Genomic DNA, 21,449 nt, shown 5'->3' on the forward strand with positions numbered 1-21,449 from the left:
ACTAGTAGGTTGCTAGTAGTGTTGATTACTCCTTGTAATTGATGCTAGTTGGTTTATTTGGTGGAAGATCATATGTTCAGATCCTATATGCATATTAATACCCCTCTGATTATGAACATGAATATGCTTTGTGAGTAGTTACGTTTGTTCCTGAGGACATGGGAGAAGTCTTGCTATTAGTAGTCATGTGAATTTGGTATTCGTTCGATATTTTGATGAGATGTATGTTGTCTATCCTCTAATGGGGTTATGTGAACGTCGACTACATAACATTTCACCATTATTTGGGCCTAGAGGAAGGCGTTGGGAAGTAATAAGTAGATGATGGGTTGCTAGAGTGACAGAAGCTTAAACCCTAGTTTATGCGTTGCTACGTAAGGGGCTGATTTGGATCCATATGTTTCATGCTATGGTTAGGTTTACCTTAATACTTTTGTTGTAGTTGCGGATGCTTGCAATAGAGGTTAATCATAAGTGGGATGCTTGTTCAAGTAAGAACAGCACCCAAGCACCGGTCCACCCACATACCAAATTATCAAAGTACTGAACGTGAATCATATGAACGTGATAAAAACTAGCTTGACGATAATTCCCATGTGTCCTCGGGAGCGCTTTTCTCTATATAAGAGTTTGTCCAGGCTTGTCCTTTGCTACAAAAAGGATTGGGCCACCTTGCTGCACTTTATTTACTTTTGTTACTTGTTGCTTGTTATAAATTATTCTATCACAAAACTATCTGTTACCACTTATTTCAGTACTTGCAGAGAGTACCTTGCTGAAAACCGCTTATCATTTCCTTCTGCTCCTCGTTGGGTTCGACACTCTTACTTATCGAAAGGACTACGATAGATCCCCTATACTTGTGGGTCATCACAGTGTGACAGGGGCGTTTCAGCGTTGCGTGTCTCCTGAAGAAGGCCGTGAGATTCTGCTTGAGATTCACGAAGGGGATTGTGGTCATCATGCCGGTTCAAAATCCCTGGTGGCTAAAGCTTTTCGTCATGGCTTTTATTGGCTGACGGCTCATGCTGATGCAGAAGACTTGGTGAAAAAGTGCGACGGTTGTCAGAAGTTTTCACGCCGTGCTCATGTTCCGGCCCAGGAATTGAGGATGATTCCAATCACTTGGCCGTTTGCAACTTGGGGGCTGGATATGGTTGGGCCCTTTAAGCGATCCAAGGACAAGAAGACCCACCTTTTGGTGGCGGTTGATAAGTTCACTAAGTGGGTGGAGGCAGAGCCAGTCAGTAAGTGTGATGCAGCTACGGTGGTTCAATTCATCAAGAAGGTGATTTTCTGGTTTGGCTTTCCACACAGCATTATAACTGATAATGGTACCAACCTGTCCAAAGGTGCTATGAAGGAGTTCTGTCAACGTGAGCACATCTGGCTTGACGTATCATCAGTGGCTCACCCTCAGTCTAATGGTCAAGCGGAAAGAGCCAATCAAGAGATCTTGAGAGGCATCAAGCCCCGGCTTATGGTTCCCTTGCAACGGACGCCGGGTTGTTGGGTGGAGGAGTTACCTTCTGTGTTATGGAGCATCAATACCACGCCCAACAGATCCACAGGTTACACGCCTTTTTTCATGGTTTATGGAGCGGAGGCGGTTCTCCCTAGTGACATCCGTCATGACTTGCCTCGTGTGGCGGCATATGTCGAAGCTAACAATGAGAAGGCACGATAGGAAGCACTTGACCTGTTAGATGAGGAGCGTGATATTGCAGCAGCCCATTCGGCGATTTATTAGCAAGATCCGCGTCGTTATCACAGCCGCCGGGTTAGAACCAGAACTTTTCAAGAAGGCGATCTGGTGCTCCGGCTCATCCAGGATCAGACGGATATGCACAAGTTATCCCCACCTTGGGATGGACCCTTTGTGGTCAGCAAGAATCTGCATAACGGGTCATACTACCTTATAGATGTTCGAGAGCACAAAGACTCACGTAAATCGGAGGAGGAGACCCACTGGCCGTGGAATATCGCTCATCTTCGGCCCGAGCCACAGCCTCTGCTCATGTCCATAGTTATGACAATGTATATATTATGATCAATATAATAAACCGGAGCCTCAGCTAAAGCGGGGTATCCGTTGTTTTTCTTACATCATGTGTGGTTACATGGGGGCTTCTGTTTATAAAGCGGCGTCCGGTTTACCCCTTGATTCAGCTTATAAAAGCCTTATATAAACATCACTTGGGGGCTTGGTCGTACTCAAACCATAGCTACACCTCTTGATCGGCGCAAGGCCATCAGAAAAATCACTTGGGGGCTTGGTCGTGTCCGAACCATAGCTACGCCAGAAAAATACATAGGGGCCAAAGAGAGTGTTACAAAAGAACAACTCAAACATAGGCACCCACTGAGCACAACTCAAAATATTGCTTGGGGATTCTTTGCTATCGCAATGAACAAAGAATCTACACTTGTAATAGGCTATCAAGCCACGGCTTGGAAGCCTGTTGTATACACCTAAAACCCCGGGTTAGCCTGCCTTTTTAAGTATGTCACTCCGTCCAGGTAAACCTGGTATGACCCGTCGAACTTTGACAAGTCAATCTCATAAGACCCTGAACTTGACAAAGTTAAAACAACGATTGGTTAAAGATTGAGGTCCATCTTAAAAGGCTTTGTAAAATGGTTTAACTCAGTGGCCTGGCAGCCCATGAAAAGCCTCGAATTTGGGGCCTGGCAGCCCGTGCAAAGCCTCGACTACAAGATTTTATATGCTTTTATTTGCCAATTTTTTCTCCTTTGATGAGATTTATGATGTTTTCGGTAAACCGGCGTTCATTAACCCGGCTCAGCTTTCAACTATAAAGTTGACAGTACATGATCACTTATAATCCGGCGTTTATTAACCTGGTCTAGTTTCGACTATAAGTCGCCAGTATTGAATATGGATAAATCGGTGTTTATCACAACCCGGTACGGTTTTATCATAAACCGGCACAGTATGAAAGGAGTTATCATTACTCAAGATTGGGGTTATCACCCTCACTACAAAAGTTGGTCAACCAACGATGTGATTCAATATCACAGGTATCATTTATTTTCATATTTGATTATCTTTTACAGCCTTGGTTCTAAATCCTGGCTATATATATATTTGGGTATCATGACCCGTCCGGTGGTAAACCGCCAGGACACTTTCAACTTCTTGTATGCAGGAAAAGCTTGAATAAATCGCTATGGATTATGAACATCATATGTCTTAAAGCATGGCGGATTAACAAGCGTCGGGCAAAAATAAATATGCACGATGGCATAGCAGACCAAGTGTTTTAACTAGCCTATTACAAGGCGTTTCAGTGCCCAAAAGAATAATTGTTTTTCAGCAAGTGTGGCGGTTCGTAGAAGGCTAACCCGGCCTCCGGATCATGATTCGTCACCAGGTTGACTTGACGGCTGCGGATCATCTTGCACCGGTTCATCCTCCTCATCTCTACCCAGCGGCTGGAAGTCAATAGTTGGCCAGTCGATCCCAGTTAGGGCTTGGAACATAGCTTCATCGCTTATAAGGGTGGACGGTCCAATGTCAGGGGCATAGGTGTGCTTACGAATTGGCGGGATGAGATTTTGAACCTCAGGAGTTGGTGCAGCAACCCGTTTGTTGTTGACGTCATAACTCGCCTGATAATGTGAAAGATCAGCTTCTTCAGCTAATTGGCAAGCCAGCGGACGTACTTCCCGGTTTATGGCTCGGAGATCATCATTGCCAAATTCTGATCCGTCGTCTTTTAAGCTCGGATAGCCTTTACCTACATCCTCCGGATCAAGATCAGGCACCCATGCTTTTGCCCGGGTTAGCGCAGTCAGAGCACCAGCCCTTGCAGCTGATCTCTTTAGTTCTTCTACCCGGGCAGGCAGCATTGACAGCCTTTCTAATATCTCTTTGATTAAAGTTGGGGGCGGCTTGTTGTGAGAAGCGGTGCAGATGATCCGTTGCGCGCCGGTATATAACTGCTCTATAAGAGTATAGGCAGCCTTCAGCTTCTTCTATACATCAGAGCCCAGATGACTAATGCGAGTTCTTGCATCATTACAAACATCAGTGAACCGGCAATGTATGGGATAATATGTTGAAAACATAAACACAGGATAGTTACCAAACACAGCAGCAGTCATGGCATGTATTTGCCGCTTTACACCAGCCAGCTCGTCTACCACTGGTTTAAGAGCTGCTTCTGCGTCCTCGGCTCTTTTTTGCAATGCGGATTTTTCTGTGTTCCAATCCGCTCGCTCCTTGTTGAAACTCTCCTTCAGCTTTTCCATAGCGGCTAAGGCACTGGTCAGCTCATCTTTCGCTTTGGAGGTTTCTGCTTGCTGGGACTTGATGTTTTCTTGCAGATCAGTGGTTTGAGTTTCCTTTTTGCTCAGCTCAGCCTATAAGAGACAGATATCATGAGTTGGCAGTACATATTTGAAGTACCAAGCACATAACAAGTTATGCACCTGATACTTGGGGGCTCATGCCTATTTGCTCATTATCAGAAAATTTCTACAAGTCCCAAGTACAATACAAGTATTACTCTTGGCACTTGGCGGCTAATGTACGTTTGCTCAAAATAACATTATGGGTATTCTTCTAAAAAGTCCCGGTTCATCTTTATAAGTTAAACCGGCCCTTGGAGGATAAGCATGCAAAATTGGGATATTACAAAGTCCCGGCTTAGATGGATATCATAAACCGGCACTTGGGGGCTACTAGAGTTGATATTTGGAATTGAACATAAGGGAGAAGCAGTTATGCAGTTACCTCATATCGCTCTTTCATCAGATTCACTAAACCGGCTTCAAAGTCGCGGCTTGTGTACAGACGGTTTAAAAAACCAGAATGAATGTCTTGGGCGTTGAGGTGGGCATAGCTTGACAGATTTGTGCTCCATTTGCCTTTGCCCATGGCAGAAAGCTCGTCCTTGGCACTATGCTTGGATAAAGCGACAGGATTGCCAGGAGCGGTATGGCCAAAGCCAGTAATCATAATATCATCCTCTTTATCATCAGCAGCGTTCACTGGAGTTGACGGTTTATCAGTAGCCTTAGCTGAACTTGCCGGGTTATCATCAGTTCGGACCGGGCTGGTCGGTTTATCAGCATGGCTTGTGTTGTCAACTTCTACTTGGTCAATAAAGAAGTCATGGTCTTGAGGCGGCGGATCATTAAGCATGGCATCAGCATTGGTTCCTTCCGGATCTGGAGTCCTTTCTGGTCCAATAACCACATTATCATCAGCCGGTTTATTCAACCGAGCCATCTTGCTGGGTCTAGGCTTGGTACTGAGAAGAATCAACATAAAGATCAATACGTCAGGTGAACATAATGTATTAAGAATAAATTTAAGGCATAGCTCACCCAGGAACTGTCTTGAGGGCTGGAAGCTGTATGGTCGTTGACTCGCCACAGGATGAGTGAGGCGTTCCCTGATAATTCGAATCAGACGGATTAAGAGGCTGTCGGAAACAACCTGCCTTGGGGCAAGAAGTGTCAAGAGTATAAGAGACCTCTGATCGACGTTTCCGAACCAGAGTGTCTGGTAAACCGGCTGAGGTAACTACCTGGCCGCTGTGCCGGGTTGTGCGATGGGCTTGGTGTTGCTGCTTCTTCAAAAGAAAGTTTGGGTCCAAGTGAGCAAGGGGGTGAGAAAATTTTACTTTCCGGTTTGCTTAACGGATTGTCTATGTTGGCAGCGGATCTGAACCGGAGGAAAGAATAATTACCTATGCATCCTCAGCTTGGCTGCCTTCAGCGTCGTCCTGATAATAGTCATTGTCAATGAGGTGTATGAAAAATGAACCAAGAGAGTCAAGTTCTACCTCTGTGTCCGGATTAGCCAAGTCAGCATCAGCATTTGGTTCAGAAGACGCAGTGGTCCTCTTCTTGGCAGATTTTTTGGTAACCTTGGTCTTCGGGCTAGTTGGTTTTGCCGGTTTATCCTGGGGTTTCTTCTTCCAGAACGGATCATCGCGCTGTCAAAAATGGACAAAATTTGAGAGAGTACTTAAAAAGGGGCAAGTTAAAACAAGAAAGTTGTGATTCTTACAGTCGGCGGTTTATTGGAAACGCAAAAGGGGTTCAATCTGGTTTGGCTGCAGACAGCTTCCAGTTCATTCAGTATTTTCTTGATGGCCTCAGTAACTTCAGCTTCTGTTAGCTGAATGTCGATATGTCGTTGAGGGTATTTTAAGTCCCCTGTGTACTCACACATTAAGGCGGGGCGCGGGCTTAAAGGCAGAACGCTCCAAGATATCCAGCAGCGGACAAAGTCAACACCTGTTAAACCGTTTGCCAATAAGGCTATGAGCTTTGACAGTTCCGGTGCATAGTTGGACCATTTCCTTGGCAGTCAGCCTCTGAGGAAACAGATGAGTGTTGCTAAGCCGGTAAGGGCGGTAACGCGGCAGAGGATTTTCGTCAATCGGAGATGTGTCTTTACAGTAAAACCAAGTCTGATTCCAGTCCTTGGGGTGACTATGAAGCTTGGCGTGACGGAAGCTGGCATCCTTCCTCTTTTGAATCGCCATCCCACCAAGCTCAGTGTTGCGTCCGTCTGTGAACTCTGTGCGATGGTTTAAATAAAGGAAATCCCTGAACAGTTCAACTGTGGGCTCTTCTTGAAGATAGGCCTCACAAAATACTTGGAAATTGCAAATATTGGACACAGAGTTTGGTCCAATATCTTGAGGGTGGATTTGGAAGCTGGCAAGCACATCGCGAAATTTTTTTGAACCGGGAGGGCTAAAGCCACGGCCCAGATGGTCAGTGAACACGACTACTTCTCTGTCCTTGGGTTCAGGAGGATTTTCCGGACCAGGAACCCTCCATTGTATAACTTCTTTCTTCGCTAAAGCGCCAGTGGCGACACATCCCTCTAGCTGTGCTTCCGTAACCCGGGAAGGAACCCAGTTGCACTCATAAACTTGTTTGGCCATTTCAATGGAAAGCTGAAACATGGTTATTGCCGGTTTACGATTTATAATGGACAAGAATAAAGCAATGCAAGATAAGCAGGAACAGAGGTATATGCATATTGTTAAACCGGAGTCTAGTATTGCTAAACCGGAGTTTCATATTACTAAACCGGAGTCTGACAATGGAGAAGGTGCGGAGATAAATGAATCGGCGGTTTAAGAGGGGACTAATGGTACCTACCGGATTATCATTTTTCAAAAAGATAAACCGCCTATATTGGTATGAAAGGTAGAGATCTAAAAATACTTAAGTGAGGGGAAAACAAGTTTCACAAGTTGGCATGATAATTTCAGATCTGCAGTATGACCGAAAACTAGAGTATATTCAGACCTAAAACTTCAGGTGCTTAAGCAGTTCATCAGGTTCAGATGAGTTTTCCTATATAAAGGAGATGTTCTAATGAGGAAAAGGGGGATTATGGCTATGGCCGCACAAGAAGTATCAGATCCAAATTAGCTGATGATGCTATTAAGAAGAACACGAAAGAATGGCGCTGAAGCTCTAATGAACTCCGATGAACACTGAAACCCTAATGGTGGATCTAAAGCAAGGAAAGGGGGAACTTACTAATGCTGACGGAACAGCGGAGGAGCGCCGCGCTTCTCTGGAACGGTCCGGTTGATGCAGCGGCCAACGTTGGGGCGGAAGTGAAGGTCGACAGCGGCGGTGGAGCTCCAATGTTCGGGCGACGCGGGGAAGAGGATGATGTGAAGGGGCACGAAGGGGAAAATGAAAAGGACCCCTCGGCCTTATTTATAAGGTGAATGGATAAGTGACAGGCGCGAGAATCGAGGAGCCCAAAAATGAGATATGTGACGGCTCTGTCGCCTCGATTGTCGAAGGCTGATTAATGAAGGTGAGATATATGCAATCTTTAATAACAGGTGACGTCATGGCGGTTTATCATGATCCTGGAAGATGATGTCATGGCGGTTTATAAGGCTTACGTGAAGATGCTGAAGAAATTTTACTAAGTATTGAAGATTGACATGAACCAGTTCAAATCAACCTGGGGCGTAATGTTGGGGATATTACTACTGGGCATAAGCCGGCTAGGCGAGGCCGGGTTATCCCCATAATGAGTTATCATATTTGAAGCCCATGAAGACAGAGACGGGGGCACTTTAGTGAGGCTTAGGGCCCAAAGGCGGATTAAGGCCTCTAGACATAAACCGATAGTAATATGTAACTTGTGTTGTAAGATAGGAAGAGTAGAGACCGGACCGTACACGTCTATGAGCCGGCCTCGGGATCCTATAAACCGACGGGCGTCAACCCATGTATATAAGGGGACGGCCCGACGGCGGTTCAAGGATAACAGACAACAACTCGAGAACCAGGCAAAGCGGATTCGCTCCCTGGTCATCGAAACCCCAACAATTCCACAACAACTGGATCATAGGCTTTTATCTTCACCGCAAGGGGCCGAACCAGTATAAACTCTCTGCGTCCTTTGTCCGCTTTAACCCCTTTAAGCTAACCTGTCGCGATGGCTCCACGACTAAGTCCTTTCACTAGGACATCTGCCGTGACAAAACCACGACAGCGTGGCAAACTGGGTGTCTGACCAAACAACTCCTTAATGTTGCCGGAGTATGGCAATTCTTTCAAGTGAACATGGTAATTATCACAACAAAACTATACATTGCCGTAATTTGCTATGTTTATGAAGAAATTTCCATGTGTGTTACCCCGCAAAATGTTTTTTTGCCATGTGTGTTTTAAAGATTTTATAGCATATAAAAAATGTCCGCAAATGCCACCCCCTTTCACAGCCTTTTTTAGGGTTTAGCCAAACTTTATTCATCAAACACCACATGGAGTGGTATGCGGTTCGGATCATGGGGTTGGCCAAACCAGACATGGCACCCCTGACCGAGATTAAGTACATATTTGGCTAAACTATGTGCTTCAAAATTGACAGCACGACTTTCGTAAATAAAAGAACAAGTAAATGTTAAGGCTTGAAGTTTTATCTCCTTGATGATGGCTCCGTAGTCTCCCTTGGCTCCACTGTTGATGTCGCCAACTGCTTGTTTAGAATCAGAAGAAACGACGAACTGATGCACGTTCAGGTCTGAAGCAAGTGCAAGAGCCTCTCTACATGCAATAACCTCCAAAGTAGTTGGGTCGTGGAGACCGTAGATTGACAATGCGGAACTCCCCAAGTAGTTGACATCGCTGTCCCGGCAGACTGCAGCTGCCACTCCCCTTCGCCCCGCTCGAACCCCAGCATCGACGTGTATCTTATAGTGACCAGGCGGTGGGGCTCTGGGCCTTCTTGCTATAGTGCTGCGGTGAGCTGGGATGGCCCGAACCGCTTTTCCCCCTTCATCTCGAATCATCTCCAAATCCTGGATAAATCAAACCACAAAAGAATGTATAGCATGGGGACTTTGGAATATACCCTCATGTATGGCCTTTCTCTTAGCCGCCCAGATTGCCCATAGCGTGACGGATAGCTTGATGAACAGCTCATGAGATAATGACTGCATATGTGTAAATAACCATTGTTTCGCATTGGGTTCTGAGGTGGCTGCGATTTGCTGTCCAAGCTCTTCATCAACCAGCGCCCATGTACACCTCGACATGGTGCAATCTACTAGAGAGTGCTTCCATGAGTCGGGCGCCCCACATATTCCACATGCACTTGAGTCCAACATGTGCCTGTGTGATCTTACATTGTTGGTAGGTATCGAGTGCTATGATAAACGCCATAGGAACATTCTCACTTTTCCGGGGACCGCCGTCTTCCCCAATGATTTCCACTCCTTCTCCTCTATGGCCGAATTAGACGGGCCGGCGGACCCCTCAAGCCAAGCTTCCCTTCTTTGCCGGATTGCCACAAGCATGTTATATGCTGAGCGAACTGTAAAGTTTCCTCTCTTATCAAAGAACCAGCTCCAGAAATCAGGGATGTTTCTTGTGCATAAAGGGATTTCCAGAATTACCTTCACATCCATAGGCATAAAGACTTCATTAACTTTTTGTATATTCCATTTGGCCGACGTTGGATCAATTAACTCCGAAACAAGCATGGGTGGGTTCTGTGATACACACCCATAGGGGCGCATCATCTCACCCCGTGGCAACCATTGATCTTCCCAGATCCTTGTGTCTTGTCCAGACCCAATCCTTTTGATCAAGCCCAATTTGAGAGTGTCTCTTCCTTCTATCATTGCCCTCCAGATTTGACTAGGGTGGTTTCCCAATACCGCCTCTAGGATTGATGAGTCTCGGTAATAGATGCTCTTTAGAATTCTCGCACTGAGTGAATCTGGGTTTTGCAATAGTCGCCAGGCTTGCCTAGCAAGCATAACCATGTTAAACAGCTCAAAGTCTTTAAAACCAAGACCCCATGCTCTTGGGCTGTGTCATTGTTTTCCAAGACACCCAATGTGGTTTCCTCTGTCCCCTGTTTGGAACCCCACCAAAACTTCCTGATAAGCATGTTGAGGTGTTCGCACAGTCCCCTCGGAAGTTTAAAGCATGACATGGAATATATTGGAACGGCCTGAGCAACCGCTTTAACCAATACCTCTTTACCGGCCGTTGACATGGTATTTTCAATCCAACCCTGAATCTTGCTCCACAATCGGTCCTTCAAATATTTGAATGCCCCATTTTTTGAAGTACCAATATCAGATGGCATACCCAAGTATTTCTCATTGAGAGCCTCGTTGGGGACATGTAGCAATGCTTTAATCTCTTGTCTTGTCCCCTCGGGAACACCCTTACTGAAGAAAATACAACACTTGAAGTAATTTATCCTCTGGCCAGTTGCTTGGCAATAGATATCCAAAACTAGGTTCACCTCGGTCGCTCCCATACCGTTAGCCTTGAAGAACAACAGGTTGTCATCAGCAAATAAAAGATGGTTCACCGATTGCGCCGAGGGTGCCACTTGCAAACCTTGCAGATTGGATGACTCACTTCTAGATTTTAGGAGGCACGAAAGGCCCTCTGCTGCCAACAAGAACAAGTATGGGGAAATTGGGTCCCCTTGTCTAATACCTCTGGAAGGGTTGAATTCCTCCAGTCTCTTGCCATTGAACATTACTGAAAATTTCACCGAAGAGACAAGACTCATGACTATTTGTACCCATCTGTCCGTGAAGCCTAGCTTGAGCATTATAGCTTGTAGGTAGGGCCATTCAACCCTGTCGTAAGCCTTCATCATGTCGAGCTTTAGAGCACATGATTGATGTTTCTTCGCCTTATTTCTCTTCATAAAGTGCAAACACTCATAAGCCGTGATGATATTATCCGTAATTAATCTCCCTGGCACAAAAGCGGACTGCTCCTCTGATATTATGTCATGTAACACTACCTTTAGACAGTTAGATATCACCTTTGAAGCAATTTTATACAAAACATTGCAGAGACTAATAGGGCGGAATTGAGACAGCATTCTTTACCTTGGGGATCAGAACCAGTATAGTCTCATTAATGCACTCAGCCGTCTCCTTTCCCTCCACTATTTTAAGGACCACTTGGGTGACTTCATCACCACATACCTCCCAGTGTCGCTGGAAGAAATGCGCAGGAAAACCATCCGGGCCAGGTGCTTTTGTCGGAAACATCTGGAACAGCGCCGTTTTGACCTCAGCTTGTGTGCATGGTGCATTTAACATGTCATTCATCTCTGGAGTGACCTTGCATGGAACTGTATTGAGCACCTGTTGCATGTTTTGGACCCCTTCAGACGTATAGAGATCTTTATAAAAGGTGTTTGTCAAGGCCTCCATCTGAACGGTATCATCTGTCATCTCTCCGTTCGGACGTAACAGAGCTTTAATCTGGTTTTTCCGTCTCCGCCGGCTGGCCCATAAATAAAAAAATAAGTGTTCTTGTCCCCGTCGTCACTGCATTGATATCGCTCATGGATCGTGTTATACTTGGGAAGATCCGGCCCAAGGGGAAGTCTGTTATCCACAACCCAACCTTAGATGAGGGAGAAGTTCACGCTTGATCTTCGACCCAAGACAATGGAAGGGAGCTAAAGCCTTCTTCCTTTTTCAAATTCGTTTATATGGAGCAAAAAGAGGTCGTGGGTACCATCCAGTCCAGCCTAGCTCGCTGACGCCATAATATCTCCTCGCGATGATACAACTCAACCAGTCTGTCTGCAACCTTAACCTCTGCATGTGATGGCCCAGATCGCCCTTGGATCTCACGCAGTTCTTTCAGCTGCTTTTTTAATGAGTTGATCTCCTGACGGATGTTCCCAAAGTGGCAGCGTTCCCACTTTCCTAGATCGCCCGACAGATTCTGCACTTTTGACTATAGTGCTACCACTGTATCTCCTTGGCTCCTAGCCCAACTGGCGCTGACTGTATCATTGAGTGTAGGATCTCGCTCCCAACACTGCTCGTATCTAAACACCCGCGGGGCCCTCCTGCATGCATGCACCTCGTGCAGCCGGAGTAGTATTGGTATGTGGTCGGACGTAGCCGCCTGCTTGTGTTCCACTTCGGCTGTGGGGAAGGCCAAGAGCCATTCTGAAGTGGCGACAGCTCTGTCTAATCTCACTCTCGTATATGTGCCTCCGCCTACTTTCTTCTCGAACGTCCAGTTGGAGCCTGAGTAGCCAATATCTGACAGTCCACATATGTCCAGTGTATCCCGGAATGCATCCATCTGAGCTTGACTTCTCTGACCAACTCCATCGTGCTCATGCGCGTGCAAGACTTCATTAAAATCGCCAATGGCCACCCATGGTAGGTTGCTGACCCCCGCAATGCCACAGAGCATGTTCCACGTCTTGTAACGCTCATTCACCTGGGCCTCTCCATAGACGAAGGTGGCCCTAAACTGTGTTTCAGCTAGGTCTTCTATCGTAACATCTATGTGATATTCCGAATAACCGATAACCTCAACTTTTATTTCATCTTTCCAAAAAATTCCAATTCCACCACTCCTACCAGAACTGCTAATAGCATAACTTTTATTGAACCCTAGAGTACCTACTAGATTCTCCACTCTCGAGCCCTCTATTTGAGTTTCAAGAATACATAAGATAGAGGGGGCATGTTGCCTCGTGAGGTCATGAAGCTCGTGAACTGTCGCGGGTTTGTCAGCCCCGCGGCAGTTTCAAGTTAGGATACTCATTGCGCCTGGCGCGACCCCGCCTTACGCGCATCAGGGTTTGTTGATGAAGTAGTACTCTTGGGCGATGCTAATGCGCGCGCGCGTCGCAGTGAGCGATTTCCGACCAGGTTGGTAGGCTCGGTTAGGAAACAATATTCAGTCGCATGCAGCTGCACTTTCCTTATAAACAGGAAGGAGAGAGAAATAACAGGAGAGATTAAATTGTAGGGAGAGGATTAGAGGGAATATCTCAGCTGCCCCACGCTAAATCAGGGGGGAGAGAGATTTAGAGGAGATCTCGAGCGTGCCCACCTTAAAATCAGGGGGGAGAGAAAGATTAGGATCGCTCGTTGCTACGCTCGCTCGTGAAAGAGCTTTTCCGCTCTTCGTGTCTTGCTTGTCGCTCGGTGCAGTCACTGGCTAAACGGGTCTTTTTTAGGCTCGTTGGGCTACATGTAGATGGGCATGGACATCTCTTCGAAATCACTAATTAAGGAGTACTCGTTCCAAAGAACACTTCATCTTCCTAGGTCATGACAAGTGGCGCACATGCAGCGCACCACTTGTCGCAACCCGGGAGTTTTCCCTTTTTTCGTAGATTCATTTATTCAAAACGTTTTATCTCTTAAACCGTGCGTCCAAATCTCAAACCGTTTTCACCATTGGATTCCTCACGTCGAGATCTTCAAAACTAGATCCCATGTTGATAGGTTTTGACGAACTTTTTTTTCACGAAAAAAACCGGATGAAAAAACCAAACCGGGAGCACGGTTTTTTCCCTTTCCGAAAGAGGCACGCCCGTGCCTCTCGTGGAAGCAAAACTATGGCTCTCGTGGAAAGAAAAAAAAAACAGAAAACGCGTTTTTTCCCTTTCCGAAAGAGGCACGCCCGTGACTCTCGCGAAAGCACAACCGTACCTCTGGCAAAAGCAAAACCGTGACTCTCGCGAAAGAAAAAAAAAAGAAAATGCGTATTTTTTTCCCTGTCCGAGAGGCACGGCCGTGACTCTCGCAAAAGCACAACCGTGCCTCTCGCGGAAGCGAAACCGTGACTCTCGCGAAAGAAAAAAAAACAGAAAACGTATTTTGTTTTTCCCTTTCCGAGAGGCACGGCCGTGACTCTCATGAAAGCACAACCGTGCCTCTCGCGGAAGTAAAACCGTGACTCTCGCGAAAGAAAAAAACAGAAAACGCCTTTTTTTTCGTTTCCGAAAGGCACGGCCGTGACTCTCGCGAAAAAAAAACGTGACTTTTCACGAAAGAAAAAAAAACTAAACGCGTTTTTTCGCGTAAATTTTTTTTGTCGAAACGCTAAGGAAGACCGGGGAAAAACCAAAACGTCGAAAAAAACCGGGAAAAAACCGTTTAAAAAGCCGAAAACGCGTGCGGAAAAAAAAACAAAATCTGAAGGAAACGTCCAGAGCGCGACACGTGGCGAATGGCTGAGAGCGCGAAGTGGCGCTGATCGTTGCGAGGCTCCCGAAGGAGCGCTCGTTAACTAGTTGCTCCCACATCTCTTTGTTATCTTGGACTGTAGGCCTGTACATGACTTGGGCTCTTACTCAACGTGGGCCTCTTCCATCCAGCCTGCTTCTTCCACCTCCTCCCACCGGCTAGCGTAGACCCCGTAGGCAGAGCCAAGGGTTTCCGGCGCTGGCTGCAGCCATGGCCGCCGAGCGAGAGCCGAACCCCTCCGTCCTCGACGCCGTCGCCTCCCTCCAGACCTACTCGACCGCCCTCTCCGCCTTCACTTCCGCATGGCGCTCCCTCTATTCCGATGCCACCACAATCGACTCCACCCTCGCCTCCCGCCTCGAAGGCTTCTCCCAGCTCGAGCTGCTCTGCTCCGGGATGGACGGGCCAGGCCTCCGCGCGTACCTCGCCGAGCACAGGGACGAGCTCCGGGACCCCGCTCGCTCGCTCGATGCCGCCCTGCTGGTGGCCCCCGACCCGGGGCTGCTGGTGCTCGCCGCGGCCGCGGGGTTCTGCCGCTCGCCTCCGACCAATGGCAAGGCGGACGGTGAATCCAAGGTGTCCTGCCGCCTGCTCATCGACCTCCTCGACCGGATTCGCGCGCTCGGCGTGAAGCCGTCGCCGGAGGCGCGAGAGGAGGCCAGGGCTGTCGCAGCGGACTGGAAACGGAGCAAGCGGATCGAGGAGCAGTCGCTGTTTAAGAATGAGACGATCGCCTTTCTGCTTCTCATCGGGGTATTTGGTTTGGTGGAGGATGTTGGTGGCGCCGCCCAGGTGCTCGATCTGGTCGTGTCGATCTCGAGCCGGGAGCGCGCCGTGGAGATCTTCCTCGGCCTTGGCCTCGACCTCGACAAGCATATACCAGGTAAGTCACATTTTCCTCGCCTAGGAAAATCAGAACTGCATTATGCTCTGTGCAACCATGTTGTTCAGTAAATGTGTGTTTGCATCTTCCGTTGACTATGCCTAGCTAAGCAAGTATTTCTAGCTAGCACAAGCTACAGGATGCAAGGGCTAGGCGATTTGTTTGGTTCATCTTCATCTAGCTTTCTACTAGCTAGCCATGAAATATGAGCAGTGGTTATCATCACAGTAGCACCTGCGGCTCACTTTTCTCGTTCTTGCTGGTTTTTTTAGTCCATTGAAGCTAGTTTTATTGACAAAGCTGGTACCAGGTATGGCTAGCAATAGTGCCCAGGGGTAACCTTTATGTTAATCATTTCTTGAGTAGACTGCCAATATTCTAGTAGCAGGAATCCAACACTCTGTTATCAATAGATATTGCCAGACTGCAACACAATGTTCTGTTAGAACTTCCCCGTGGTGATTCTTGCATATTTTATTTTATTTGCATTTAAATCATGCAACCTGGAGCTGTTTGTGAATATGCATTTTGGAGATGCTCTTGTCGAGGTACAGGATGAAACGATGATGCTTTTGCATTTTTTTAAAGCTCTTCACCATCATGATCTATTTGCAGTTAGATATCACAGATTAGTGTCTGATGGTTTTGATTGGCTATGTTTAAGTTGTTCAGGTTGACGGCACTTGGAAGTACTATATTAATTTTTTATGTTGAACTTTTCATTTGGAATATCATGATTTCATAGGACATTTGTCATCTGCCCTTGCTCCTTAAATCATGTATTTTATTATTAGTATTTCTTTTATTCTCACGCTGTAGTTTTATTTCTATGTTGGTTTACCCACCTACCATCTTCCTGGATTTGTTGGGTCGATGTAATGTTGATATTATTTTGGGAGGCATATATTGCTATATCCTTGTATTTTTCTTTGTGTCCAGTTGTTTCATCTGCATCTTTGGGTCGATGTTTCATCAACATGCTATTTACTTTCTGCAAGGTCTCTCCTAAGTCCTAACTGTAGCCTATTTTAGTTTAGGCATATGAAATATTTTATGCTTCTGCGATTCTTCAATTCTGATGTCCGTGACTCTATGCTAATGGATGACTGAGCCTGTTTATGTTCTTGGTATTATCTTTTGAGCTTCAACTCCAAAATATTGCTTGGGTGCATAAGGGCTCTTAGGCCACTTTTGGCGCTGTGGTAGATTATAATAATCTTGTTTGCGTAACCAGCCTTTCCCTATCTTAATGTTTGGTAACCAGCTCCTTCCTGCTTTCATGGGTATTTATCCACAGCACTTCGCTATGAAACAAGTTCAGTATAACACAATTAGGCAACTGCAAGCTGAGCCTTATTGTCCTATGTCAGTTTATCCACGATCATCTTGAGCTTATCCAATAAAATCACTTATTTCACTTGTTATCTTTTGAGTCTATTAACTAGTGAGCTTGTAACGTAAGTTCAAGGCAAGGCAGAAGGGTTGAATATGAACCGTTCATTCCGAGAAACCCCAAATGATAAGTATTATTTTGGAGATTATTCTGTAAAAACTCCTAGCATTGATTTGAGTGTTGCTCATATCGTACATTGTTACTGTTGGTTTCAGTTGCCAACTTGCCTTGGCTCATGAGTTATTGTTGATTGTTCTCTGATTTTGCTGTTAGATTTTTAGGCTTCTTCATGTACTCCCTCCGTTCCATAATAAGTGCGATGGAATAAACACTAACTAATTTGTACTTTGAACACTATAATGTGACCTGTGAAGCTGTGATGACACCTTTGTAAAACGATTCCCAACTGTTGGGATTGATTGGCATTGGCATATAGCGAATGCTGCAATTGTTCCCATTCAATGCCTGAGTCGTGACCCCATGGCTTTGTTCAGTAACTGTGCAGTTTATTTCCCTGTCTTAGCTTGCTAACCGCTTCTAAATTCTCTACTTGAGCAATCTTTTCACTTTTGCTTGGTTTTCAGCTGTCTAATATAATATATTTCTTCATCTGTTTTGTGATTTGCCTGTATAATCATGTTAACACTTCTGTGAGCTAAATCTATGTGCTTAGTTGGGAATTGTAGTTCACATTCTTGTTCTTTCCTCTTTTCTCCTTTTCTCCCTAAGGCACTCTGATTCAGATTGCTACACGCTATTTATTTCTGCAAGGTCACTCGTAAGTCCTAACTGAAGGCTATTTTAATTTAGGTATATGAAAATTTGAATGCTGCCGCCATTCTTTAATTCTGATGTCCATGACTCTATGCTAATGGATGAACTGAACCTGTTTCATTCTTGGTATTATCTTTTAAGCTTCAACACCAAATAGTAGGTGGAGCTATTCCAGGGGATGCGTAATGGCTCTTAGGGCACGTTTGGCATTGTGGTGGATTATAATAATTCTGTTTGCCCAACCAGCCTTTCTCTATTTGAACGTTTGGTAGCTAACTCTTTCCTGCTTTCATGGTTATTTTTATGTAGCACCCGGTTATAAAATAAGTTCAGCATAACACGATTGAGCAAGTACAAGCTGAGCCTTATTGTCCTATATCAGTTAGGCTGAGTTTATCCGCGATCGTCTTGGACTTGTCCAATAACCTCACTTACTTTTGCTTTATTATCTTTGGAGTCTAGTTACTAGTTGTAAGTGAGTTTATAACGTAAGTGTAAGGCAGGGTCGAAGGGATTAAATTTGAACCGTTCATTCTGAGAAACCCCAAATGATATGTTTTCTTTTGGAGATTGTTGTTAGCTTTATACTGTTCTGTAAAACCTCCTAGCAGTTTTGTATAGTGCTCATGGTTATGTCAGCTAATCTTTGATTTGGTTATTGTTCATATCATACTGGTTTCAGTTGCTAACTTGCCTTGGTTCATGAATTATTGTTGAACTTTTAAATATTGTTCTCTGATTTTGCTGTTAGATTTTTAGGCCTCTTCATTTACTCTATACACTAAATTTGTATGTTGTAGACTGCATCATGTGACCTGTGAGGCTGTGATGACACCTTTGTAAAACAACTCCCAAGACTGATTGGCATATAGTGAATACTGCAATTGCTCCCATTCATTGCCTGAGTCATGACCTCATGGCTTTGTTAGTGTGCAGTTTATTTCTCTGTATTAGTTTGCTAACTGCTTCTAAATTCTCTATTTGAGAATCTTTTCACTTTTGCTTTGTGTTCAGCTGTCCAACATAACATATTTCTTGATCTATTTTGTGATTTGCTTGTATAAATGTATAATCATGCTAACACTTCTAGTTGGGAATTGTAGTTCACATCATTGTTCTTTGCCTTTTTTTCTTCTCCTTTTTTCCCTAGGCACTTGGTGCTGTTCTGATTCTACGTGCTCAGTTCGGAATTTTAGTTCAATTCATCGTTTATTTCCATTTTTCTCCCTTTTCTCCCTAGATTGTACTCCCTCCGTCCGGAAATACTTGTCGGAGAAATGGATAAAAATGGATGTATCTACAACACAAATACATCTAGATAAATCCGTTTCTGTGACAAGTATTTTCGGACGGAGGGAGTACTACTTTTTATACTGTACTTGGTATTTTAAGCATATCTTTGGATCATTTTTTGGGAAGGCGATGAGTATCGAATACAGCTCTGCCCAACATTAAGTGACATAGATGAGAAGATTTAATTATATCTGATTTTCTTGTTTGTTCGGCCTGTGTGTGGCGTCTGTTTGTTCACTTCATTCTATCGTGTAGCCTTCTGGTGTGAGCTTTATGTTGTAAGAGTCAATTGTATGTTATTTTCGGTTCCACCTTGTTAGTTCTATCAGCTGAGATGATGAGAATATTAATCTCCGCATGTTGTCTTTGCACCAGTTCTCACTCAGGCAATGATAAACAAAGGCAAACAGCTCGATGCAGTCAAATTTATCCAAGCTCTTAATTTAGTGCACAAATATCCTTTATTGCCTATTCTTAGGTCATATGTGAATGATGCGAAAAATGCTGGGAACATGATCCGCATCAGGGGAGACGGTCCTGCCTCTCAGGTAGCTCTGCTGCAGTATCATCTATTATGAACATCATGTATTCATAGTCGGCTGAATTGTCGTTTCTTAAAATGCTTCGGCAGGATGCAGGTGATGCAAAAGAGCGTACATTGCTCGGAGCATTGCAGAAGTTCATTAAAGAACACAAACTAGAAGAACTGCCTATTTTGGAAGAAGCTAACAACAGAATGACACTATTGGATCTGCAAAGTGCAGAGAGAAAGCGAGCAGCAAATGCTGCAGCTGCAGCTGCTCGTGAAGTTAGTAAGAACATTCTGGACTCCAGGAAGAGACCACAGCTTCCAGAGAGTGCCGTACAAGGTTCCTTAGGCCAGAACACCCGCCCGGTAGGAACATCGAGTCAGGAGCTCATGTTAAGGCAGAGCTTCCCTACAGTTGGAGTTGCGAACAAGTACCAAGCTGTTTCTAGCCATAACATAGTTCCAGCTACCGCTCCTAATCCATTGCTTTCTTCCGGGAACCAGCGTCCCATTGGCATCCAGAATCAGACCCTGGCTGCTTCATCTGTTCAGGCTCAGTACAGTGGCGGCGTGGCAGACTTCTATAATTTGGCATCGATCAGACCAGGTGGTTTGAGCGTTCCAGGTGCCAGCGCATCATCAAGGTCAAAGCTCTATTCTGAAGATCCCCTTGCGTATGTCTCTCGAGCATCCGATAAGAAGGGTTCATCTTACAGTTATTCTTTGTCTAATATGTCGAAGTATAATACGTAGATGATGCTACCTGACATCAGGCGTTGGTTTCTACGGAGACCTGCTTAGATGCTAATTATATTTGTATATATCTCTATCGATGCTTTAGTTGCCGCTATGTATATTTAACAAGGGTGTGACTATATGTCATCTAGATGTGAGATAATATCTCACATCTAAGTATAACATCAGCACTTTTGTGGTCTCTTTTATTTGGTTGTTTGTTTGTTTGTTTTTGTGTGTGTTGGGCCTGTTAGTTTGTCGGAAGATCCTTTCCTCCCGCTGATAAAATGCACGCGTCAGCCTACTGGCTGCCGACCACGTGTGCTGATGAGGCCCACTACCACGTCCTGTCCTCTTTCCTAAAGCCAGCCCATCCGCTGCTTGCTCCATATTGCGCTGCAGTGCACGCACATTTGTTCTCCCGGCTATGGTCACTACTTTTTTTTAGATTAGGCTGCGCTCACTGGTGTAATCCCACTGACTTTGTTACTTTTCTGGTGGGAGTACTACTGGCTACTAGTACTAGTCACTGTGCACAATAAGATACTATGCATGTTTTACTTTTTATTACTTACACACAAATAAGCACACTCAGAAAAATTACTGTGTATTTTGCAACGCCCGTTTGGGCGTCGCTGCTTCAAGCGAGACACGCGCCATCGCAAAAAATATTATGTTGTATTTATGTAATATTTTTGTCAAAATGAGAAGATTTCTTGAAAATGTGATTTTTTATTGAGACGACAAATTTTGAAATTGACATATGTTTCTGCAAAAATGAGAACAAATTTTTAAAATTGAGAAACATTTTTTTGAAAGAAGAAATACTTTTACAAACTTCTAAACATTTTATGAAAACATGGACATTTTTTGAAAAATGTGTAGACTTTTTTCAAAAAGTTGAACATTTTTAGAAATTTGCAAACAATTTTTGGAAACATGAACATTGTATAAAACATTTTGATCTTGTCTTGAAAAAAAAAACATGTACATTTTTTAACTTTCGAACATTTTTTGAAAAAGTGAACACATTTTGAAATTTTCAGTTTTTTTGTTAAACCCGAACAATTTTGGAAAATGAAGAAATTACGAATTTTGGAACATGTTTTGAAAGTTATGAATTTACCCAAAAAAAGAAAAGATTCAGAAAAAGAAAATGAAAAAATGACATCACTTTTGAAAATAGAAAAATTAAACGGAGAGGAAAACCTATGAAGAAAAAATGATAAAAAGGTCGGGCCTCGGTTGGAAGTCGTGGGTGGACTTGCAGTTGGCATTAAAAAAGCTCGGACCCGGTTGCAAGTCGAGAGTGGACTTGCAACTTTG

The 21,449-nt window shown here is 44.7% G+C and overlaps 1 protein-coding gene across 1 annotated transcript; it reads left to right on the forward strand.

Moving 5' to 3' along the window:
• Positions 1-14,589: 14,589 nt before the first annotated feature.
• On the forward strand, positions 14,590-20,332 carry LOC109741343 (FRIGIDA-like protein 3). Its single transcript, XM_020300417.4, has 3 exons — positions 14,590-15,399; positions 19,235-19,407; positions 19,491-20,332. Exons 1-3 carry the CDS (start codon positions 14,727-14,729, stop codon positions 20,139-20,141), a joined length of 1,497 nt encoding a protein of 498 aa, XP_020156006.1. The 5' UTR covers positions 14,590-14,726; the 3' UTR covers positions 20,142-20,332.
• The last annotated feature ends 1,117 nt before the right edge of the window (positions 20,333-21,449 follow it).

Source organism: Aegilops tauschii, chromosome 4 (genome assembly GCF_002575655.3).
Source record: "Aegilops tauschii subsp. strangulata cultivar AL8/78 chromosome 4, Aet v6.0, whole genome shotgun sequence".
NCBI lineage: Eukaryota > Viridiplantae > Streptophyta > Magnoliopsida > Poales > Poaceae > Aegilops > Aegilops tauschii.

Coding starts and splice junctions, on each gene's coding strand:
- LOC109741343 (XM_020300417.4), top strand. CDS start 14,727: ATGGCCGCCGAGCGAGAGCCGAACCCCTCCGTCCTCGACGCCGTCGCC. Junction 15,400..19,234: donor CCTCGACAAGCATATACCAG/GTAAGTCACATT, acceptor TCTTTGCACCAG/TTCTCACTCAGGCAATGATA. Junction 19,408..19,490: donor GAGACGGTCCTGCCTCTCAG/GTAGCTCTGCTG, acceptor ATGCTTCGGCAG/GATGCAGGTGATGCAAAAGA.